This window comes from Vombatus ursinus, unplaced genomic scaffold (assembly GCF_900497805.2).
Source record: "Vombatus ursinus unplaced genomic scaffold, bare-nosed wombat genome assembly UNPS02014802.1, whole genome shotgun sequence".
NCBI lineage: Eukaryota > Metazoa > Chordata > Mammalia > Diprotodontia > Vombatidae > Vombatus > Vombatus ursinus.
The window spans coordinates 4877762-4886238 of NW_020954580.1; the positions used below are offsets into that span (position 1 = coordinate 4877762).

Here is an 8477-nt window from a genome sequence, read left to right on the forward strand (position 1 = left end):
TAGCAGTAGCAGCAGCAACAGTAGTAAAAGTAACAGTAGCAGTAATAGCAGTAACAGCAGCAACAGTGGTAGAAGTAACAGTAGCAGTAGCAGTAGCAGCAGCAATAGTAGTACTAGTAGCAGCAACAGCCATAGCAGCCTGCTCCACCCTTAGGAATGTGTTTTTACCTAGAACCTAAATTTGTCTTCAGTGACCTCAGCACTTCTTCCTGGGGCTTTGCAGAAAATCCTACAATGAGAAACCCAGGGCCCCTATGGAAGACAACTCAGCTGAGTATGGTGGATCTAGGGAGACAGGAAGTAGCGCTGGCCTGGCCCCTCAACCTCCGGGACTCAGGGTCTCCGTCTGTAAAATAAGTCGATGGATTAGATGACCTGGAAGGATCCTTCCCTTTCTGAACTTGTGAGCTTATCGACAATCTTTTGATTATGGTCTTTTTTTTTTTTTTTGATGAGGCAGAATGCCTAGTGGGTAGAAGTCTTGGGCTTGGAGCCAGGAACACCTAGGTACAAATCCTGCCTCAAATGATTACTAGCTGTGTGATCCTGAGCAGGGCACTTCTGAAAAATGAGGAGGTTGGTCTCAATGACCTTCTAGCTGTAAATCTGTCATTCTATCATGCTTTGATGCCATAAAGCTCTGGGCCTGGAGTCAGTAAACTTATCTTCATGAGTTAAAACTCAGCCTCAGACACTTACTAGCTGTGTGACCCTAGGAAAGTCACTTCACCCTGTTTGCCTCAGTTTCCTCATCTGTAAAATGAGCTGGAGAAGGAAATGACAAACCACTCCAGTATCTCTGCCAAGAAAACCCCAAATGGGGTCATGAAGAGTAGGACATGACTGAAAAAGACTGAACAATAACAACAGCCCTATTTCTGCTGGTTGTGAAGAAGCAGGAATCAAGGGGTCAGGAAATTAGAAAGAAAAAAAAACCACCTTTTTCTTCTGATTATTTGGGAACAGATATAGAAATTACTCTCTTGAGGGAAATGAAAGTCAATCGCTACAGAAGAAGAAAAATCCTGAAGATTTTGATGCATTTTGAAAATGCTGAGTGAGCCCTAGGATCATTCATGCAACAAAGTATTTTGATTCTAAATAAGGAGAATGATTTAAGTTACCAAAGGGTGTTCTAATTGATGTCTACACATAAAATTAGGGTTGGAATCAATAGATAACAGAAAACAGGGTCATAAGAAAGGTACCAAATTTTGTCTTGGGAAAACTTGTTTCCTTCGACCTATCTGCTTCACTATTTAAAATTCATGCTTAATTTTTAATAGATTGGTGTTTCTGTTTGTGTCTTAAAAGGATAATTGAGTGGGGAAGCATGTTAATCTCAAGTAATCACATCTCCACTGCAACTGGGTTTTAGAAACCATAATATGCCCATAGCCAAACTCTGCTACCTCCTCAAGGGCTAGCCTAATTGAAGGAAAAGAGGCAGTAATTGGTCTCACAGCACGACAGACCTGCAAACTTGAATACATGAACTGACAATAATGTCCCAGTACAAGTCATACATAGGAGGTGTTCAAATGCCAATTGGCTTTTTATGTGAAATATTCTCTGGGCAGCAGAACACCACTGGGGAGAGAGAGAGTGGTGGGGTAGATAAGACTGAATATAGAGTCCAAAAGACCTGCCTTTGAGTCCCACCTCGGACCCTGACCCAGGGAAGGCCACTCGCCCTCTCAGAATGTCAGGCTCCTCCCTGGGAGCTCTATATCAGTGAGATCACAGGCACCAGTCTCACAGTGGTTGTTGCAAAGCCTAAATTAAATGCATATATTTTGGGGGGTTTTTTGCATTCTTAATGGAGGGAGAAGAGGCAGATAGATATTGATTGGAAAAAAAATTAATTGAAAAAATCAGAAACTCAGTAAAGTACTTTGCAGACCTTCAAACACTGTATGAATGGCAGTTGTGAATCTATACCATTCTAGAATAATCAGCACTGCCTAAAAATCTGATGAGCCTAGAATGAATTCCCTTCTGCCTACCTCCCCCCCCAAAAAAGAAAAAAACTGGACACCTGGCTCCCACCCCCCACTCTACACCCCCACCCCCCCCACCCCCGCCCTTGGCCTTTAGGAGTTCAGATCTTTTAATGCTGTCATAGACATTTCCTTGAGTGTGGGGACTAATTTTTCTTTGTTACTGCTCCACCTCGATCTCACCCAACCTTAGCACAGTGATTTGCACATTTTGAGGGGTCCAGACATGTGATTTCTTTCACTGTGAAAATAACCTCCATCCTTAAGTCATAGCGGGTTGCCCAGGCACTGAGAAGTTAAGCAGTTTACCCAGAGTCAAACAGTATGTATCAGAGTCAAAACTCGAACCCAGATCTTAGTGATTCCACAGCCAAGCCCCGTATCCACCACAGAGCCCTGCCTTTCATGCTGGATATGTAGACTTATGATAAATGTCTGTTTAATTGAATTTATTGAATTGAAATAACTGTCATCTAAGCCTTCAGTCAACATCAGGTTTTTTTTTTTTAAGTTATTAAAGTTTGAGGCTGGTCATAATTGGAAGGGCCCTTAGATATGATCTAGTCTAGCCTCCATGCTACACCACCCTACCCCATCCCCCTTTTTAAGAATGAAGGAATTTAGGGGCAGCTAGGTGGCATAGTGGATAAAACATTGGCCCTGGAGTCAGAAGGACCTGAGTTCAAATTCGGCCTCAGACCAGACACTTGACACTGTGTGACCCTGGGCAAGTCACTTAACCCCAATTGCCTAAAAAAAAAATAAAAAAAGAATGAAGGAATTTAGATTCAGGAAAGGGAAGTAGTTTGCTGAAAGGTCACAGCAAATGAAAAAGTCAGAACTCAAATCCAGGTTCCCTGACTCCTACCCTCATGTTCTTTCCTGGACACTAAAAGGAGATTATCATTCAAAAGGGATAAAACTACACTAGAAATCTATTGTTACATGATTGCATGGATCATCATTACATAGATTTAGACATAGCAAAAGTGGAGTATGTTCTTCAAAATAAAACTATATATCCAAAAAACCCAATGATATATACCAGTTGGGTGACCCACTCACTATTATAAATGGCTCTAGATTGAAACTGTCTACCTGCCTCCCTCTCCTTTAGGACCTAGCTCCAATCTTCTGATGCCCTCTTACGCTATTGTTATAGTCAAGAAGTGATTTTTTTTTTAAAAAGTTGGAGGCTGCCTACTGACAGAGCCTTAACAAGGGAGCTATACTTTGGGGGGATCACTGCAGGTCCAGGGTCTCATCTTCTGCTTTCCATTTTCTAAAACTCAGTATTTTAAAATTTGTACACAGTTCAAGCTCTGGGAAACCAATATACACTAAGCCAACTCCCAAGAGACTGATTTGTCCATCCATAGTTTCCTGGCTGAGATCTGGGAAGTATTTTCGTTAGATCAGCCACAAACCAGCTCTTAGAGAATTTACTGCAGCTGATTCCTGTCAGTGTCAGTCAGTCAACAAGCATTATTCAATTAAGCTCTTAGGATGTGCCAGGCTCTGTTCTAAGCTCTGGGGATTCAAAGAAAGACCGAAACAAAGTGTCCATCCTCAAAGGACTCAATACAAGATGTAGACAGAGTAGATGAAAGGTAGTTTCAGAGAAGAAGGCTCTAGCAGCTGAGGGCACTGAGAAAAGCCTCCTACAGAGTGGGGGGCTTGAGATGAATCTTGAAGGAAGCCACAACACAGAAGTGAAGAAGGGGAACACTCTGAACATGGGGGACAGCCAGAGCTTGGAGACGAGAAATGTGTGAAGAGCAGCTGGATCACAGAGGGCGTGGAAGGGACTCTTTTGTGTCTGATCTTACTAACTTCCATTTCAGAGGTCATTTTTTTTTTGGCCATATCCCCAAATCCTGAGTTTTCGTTCTGTTTGGTGGCTTCCTATTGACTCGCATAATAAATTCCACAGGGTGCAGTTTTGAATGTTCCCAGGAATCAGTACCACACGTGGGAAGGGGAGGGCCACATGGGTGTGAGTACAAGTCACTGGCACCAACTGTGTGGCCCCCAATCCCTGACTGAGTTGCCTTTTGTTTGATGAATGTGATGAAGGAAGGAAAGAGAGGGGCGGGTGGTTGCAGCAACAGTGAGAGGTTCTGGTAGCCAGCTTGAAAAAGAGTGAAGGACTATGGGAAGGGGAGGTGGTCAGCTCCAGCAGAGAGGCTTTTGGCAGGTGGGCACTTGTTACGGTTGGCCAACAGAGAGTAATCAGGCTATTAGAGTCATTAATGAGCCATTACCTTGTGTCTGGACTTTATGACTACCTCAGGGCCGTTGTCACTCAGGTGTCTGTGTCCTCTATTTTCTGTCTTAACTCCCCTGATATCCCCAGTGCTAGCTAGAAGGGGGAGACTGTTCTAGAGGCAGGCTGCCTTTGGAAGACATCAACATTAATTGACATTGAAGAAGGGGCAGACAGACAGGGAAGTGACACTAATTAGGCAAGTAGCTTCACCTCTTCAGGCATCACTTTCATAACCTGGAAAATGAGGTGGTTGGATGGTGGTGATCTTCCCTCCCTCACAGCCCTGAGGTTCCGTGGAAAACTGAGGTCACTAATTGTCCGAGCTTTAAAGTTGGGGAAGGGCCAGTGAGCATCCGCTGCTCTGGAATCTCAGAGATTCAGTAGGACGTGTAAATAAATGGCTTTTCTTTTGGTGGGATGTTCACCTTCCCAGAATTGGGCCTGGTTTTCTACCACAGCTTTTGATGATATAGATAGTAGCCCTCCAAAATGGTGCTAGGAAGTTTTAGGCCCTGATACTACGCGGTGGGGAAGAAGATGAGGTCCAGCCTCTGAGGAGATGTTTAGATAGATTTCCAACCCCCTTCCTGTGAGCCTGTGGTTCAAGAGGGAAAGGCTGAGCTCTGAGACGAGGTTAGACTGGGCTTAGGGAATTCTAGGCTCTGCCTTTCTGACTTCAGCCATGTGAACTTTGTACCTCATCTGAGTTTTGTGTGTTCCTTCTTCCTTTGGTTATTTATTGGGGAGAGAATCTAAAATCTGCTATCTTCACCATAAGGGGAGAAGGGTTTTCATCACTGCAAGACCAGGAAAGCTTTGGGAAATGCTGGTGCCCAGGGAACAGACCTCATCTCTGATGCAGATGTCTGTGGCCCTATGCCTTATCACCCACCCCAGCCTGGAATGCTGGGGGTGGGGTAAAGGGGAATGTCTCACCCCAGTTTCCTAGTCACCCCCAATTGGGACAAGTAGAGCCCAAACTTTAGGGAGGTGTGGGTTCATTTAAAAAAGTACTAAAAACCCCAGAGAGTGGTCCTAATTTCAGCTGTAACTGCTACCACCTTCCCTCTTCTTCATAACCCCTCTGTGTCAGGATGGCAAGAGTGCCTCCTGGCCAGAATCTGCATCCAGAAATGGAAGGGTCCATGAGGTCATCTTGACTCAGTGATGCCCAAGCTGTTGCAGGTGGCACAGTGGTTACAGCACTAGGCTGGAGTCGGGAAGATTTTTATTGAAATCCCACCTCAAATACTTGCTAGCTGTGTTACCTTGGACAAGACACAACCTCTAGAGGTCTGCCTCAGTTTCCTCAACTGTAAAACAGGAATAATAGCACCTACCTCACAGAGTTGCTGTGAAGATAAAATGAGACACTTGTAAGGTATTTAGCACAGTTCTTGGCACGTTGTAGACACTTAATAAATGCTTCTTCCCTCCTTTCCCTCCCTCTATCCATCATGTACACCAAGGTCAGGTTACTGAGGCTCCACTTCAGGGAGACATTGACACATTGATTGTTCATACACTAAGGCAAAGGCAAGAGATGGATCGATCTCCTTTATTATGGGTCAGAGGTACCTGTGGACTTCTTTGGAAGCCTCAGCTTCTAGGTCTTGTCACATCCCCAGGGCTAAACAGATTGGGTGAACACAGGGCAGTATGTCCCCCTGGCCCCCAAGAAGCATTGCTCCCTGTTTAGTTGGGGAAGAAGCTGGAGCAGGAGCCAAGCAGGAACATGGGACCTCAGCAAGCTTGGGGAAATTCATACCCTTCGGTCACCAGCTGATTTCTACTCGTGGGCATCTTCTGCTGAGGGCTACATGGGGCCTGCTAAAAATCTCAGTAGTGGCCTGAATGGGAGGGCGCTTAGAAGGTCTCAAGAATATGGGAACAGGAAGGTCTCTGCCAAAGAGACCAGCAGTACAAAGTGCTGGGGACCACCTGGGGGGAAGGGAGGGAGGAAGGTTTAAGTTGCCCTAAAGACTGAAGCTATCTCTCATCCAAGTGACCATGGGAGGCTCACTTGTGCATCATCTCAAAAAGCTGCAACTTTCTGGCAGACCTATAGTCAAAGCCCTTTATATTCTGATCTCTGCTACCACAATCAGTGCTTTGCGATTTGGGAATTTACAAGTTAGATTTACAACTGCACACAGTCCCTAGAATTTTATGCTCCAGTTCTCCCCCACATACCTCTGGGAAGGGGGGGAGAGGGGTCATTCTCCAGGCCATTGTCTCTAGTCAGTTATGCTGAACTGTTTATTAATTGGTTTACAATCAATGAAGGTGACCTTGGACAGGGAGGACCCAGTTCTAGGAGATGAGAGTAGGGGTTGAGAATATGTCCTTTGACCTTGTCTCCTCTCTGTCGTTGTGGCCAGCACCAGCATTAATGGGGAAGTTAGGCCCTAACTTGGGGAGGGATCTCCCTATATGCAGGCACAGTGCTGAGTGAGGAGGTTGGGTACTGTCTCATACTTGAAGGAGTAGCCTCCGTCTGAGGTGGTACGGACACGTAGGGGTCTCATGGTGCTGGGCAAAGCAGCACAGCAGAGTCGGGAGCCTGGGCCCAGGGGCAGGGGCTGAGAAGGTGTGAGGGAGGCCCCAGGAGACAGGACTGGGAAGGGGACCAGCCCACAGCCCCCATGGCAGTAATGGAAGATGAAGCTAGGCGGGTGAACAATCCACTGGTCCCAGCCAAGTTCCTGGAAGGAGATGTTGAGGGCAGCCCGATGGCAGTCAGCATGGGCAGCTGGATCTTCTGAAGGACGCTGCAGCAAACGCAGGGCAGCAGGAGACCAGGGCCAGGGGGGCGGAAGAGGGGAGCGACGAGCCCTCTCCCCCACACTGGGTGGGCGGGCCCTAGTGTGTGCCACCAGAAAGGGGGTGGCATCAAGCCGGGCCAGGCAGGGGCAGTTTGGGCAGCGAAGCAGCAGCACCAGGAGGGGACGGGTCAGCAGCGTGAATGCAGGGGCTGCCAGATGAAGCACGGCCCAGTGAGGTGGGGCTGGGCCCAGTAATATTGGCACTGCAGTGGGTCCCCCTGAAGACATGGCCAGCAGTGTCACGGTGGGGCCCGAGTCATTGTGGACTTTGGCCCCCACACTGTCCAGGCCAGTATGGAACCACAGCTGGGCAGCTGTCACCTGGCGACTTCGCATGTGCAGGGAAGGCCGAAATGTGTATGTGAACAGGCCCTCATCCTCCCCAGTCTCTGGTTCATCCTCACAGCCAGGACCTGTAGAATAAAAAGAGCTGAAGGAGAGTGGGTGGCCATAGTTGGCAGGAGTGGGAGGGAGGAGAGACTTAGAGAAATGGAATTTCTGCTCCCTCCCCTCTTCAAACCAGGTGCAGAAATGAATGAGAAAGGGCCCACATCTATCCCCTTTTATGAGTAAGTTTCTAGTATGAACTAGAAAAGAAAACCTTTCAAAAAAGGCTCATAAAGTAGAGGACAGGGAAGTCATGAGGAAGGGAAAGATAAAAGTGGCAAGTCTGCCCTCAAAACGTTACTAAGTCATCCTTGGAAAGTTCCTCCTTCCCCTCTCTTGCATGCTCGACCTTTTCTGCAGTATTCATCAGAGGTGAGAGGGGTTAGGGCTTGGCAGAGGCCAGGAGGTAAGGGGAGAGATTGAAAAGGATAGGAAGGGAAGATGCCCACTGTCCCTTTCTAGTCCCCTTCTACACTCATGTTACCTGTGGTTGGGAAAAGGATGACCTGGGATAGGTCCTCATCTTCATTTTCCATGCTTCTGCGTGTGCGTCCTGAGGCGTGGGTATGTCTGCGGAGCAGGCGCCGGACCCCAGGCTCACCACCATTCTTGGAGGCATTGGGGGAGGCCAAAGCATCCAGCACCAGGGCCCTCACTTTGGCCAGCACCAGCTCCCTGTCTGGTTCTGGGCCCTGGCACCCATGCCCACCCTTCATACCCATCAGCAGCAGAAGCAGCAGAGGCAGCATGGCCAGGGGCTGCATTGAGATGGCCCCACCCGAGCTTCCTGCTGCCCTCGGCTCCTGGGCGACTGTTCTTAGTGCCCACTCACGGCGGGTGCTACACTCCTTCCTGCCCTCCCCACTCTCCCCTGCCAGCCCTCTCCTCTTCTTCCCACGCCCAGCGGTCCCTGGCTGGCATTGAGGCCTATCTCTGACGCAGATGTCTGTGGCCCTGAGCCTTATCACCCACCCCCGCCTGGAATGCTGGGGGTGG

General features: G+C 47.8%; 1 protein-coding gene across 1 annotated transcript; it reads right to left on the minus strand.

Annotated features, from left to right (window-relative positions):
• Nucleotides 1–5846: 5846 nt before the first annotated feature.
• On the minus strand, nucleotides 5847–8260 carry INHA (inhibin subunit alpha). Its single transcript, XM_027873864.1, has 2 exons — nucleotides 7966–8260; nucleotides 5847–7507 (listed from the first exon to the last, which is right to left on the minus strand). Exons 1-2 carry the CDS (start codon nucleotides 8243–8245, stop codon nucleotides 6699–6701), a joined length of 1089 nt encoding a protein of 362 aa, XP_027729665.1. The 5' UTR covers nucleotides 8246–8260; the 3' UTR covers nucleotides 5847–6698.
• Nucleotides 8261–8477: the final 217 nt, after the last annotated feature.

What these genes read in the sequence shown, in the direction of transcription:
- INHA (XM_027873864.1), bottom strand. Translation starts at nt 8,245, where the DNA reads ATGCAGCCCCTGGCCATGCTGCCTCTGCTGCTTCTGCTGCTGATGGGT. An exon ending in CATCCTTTTCCCAACCACAG is followed by an intron (nt 7,508 to 7,965) that starts GTAACATGAGTG and finishes TTTATTCTACAG; the next exon opens with GTCCTGGCTGTGAGGATGAA.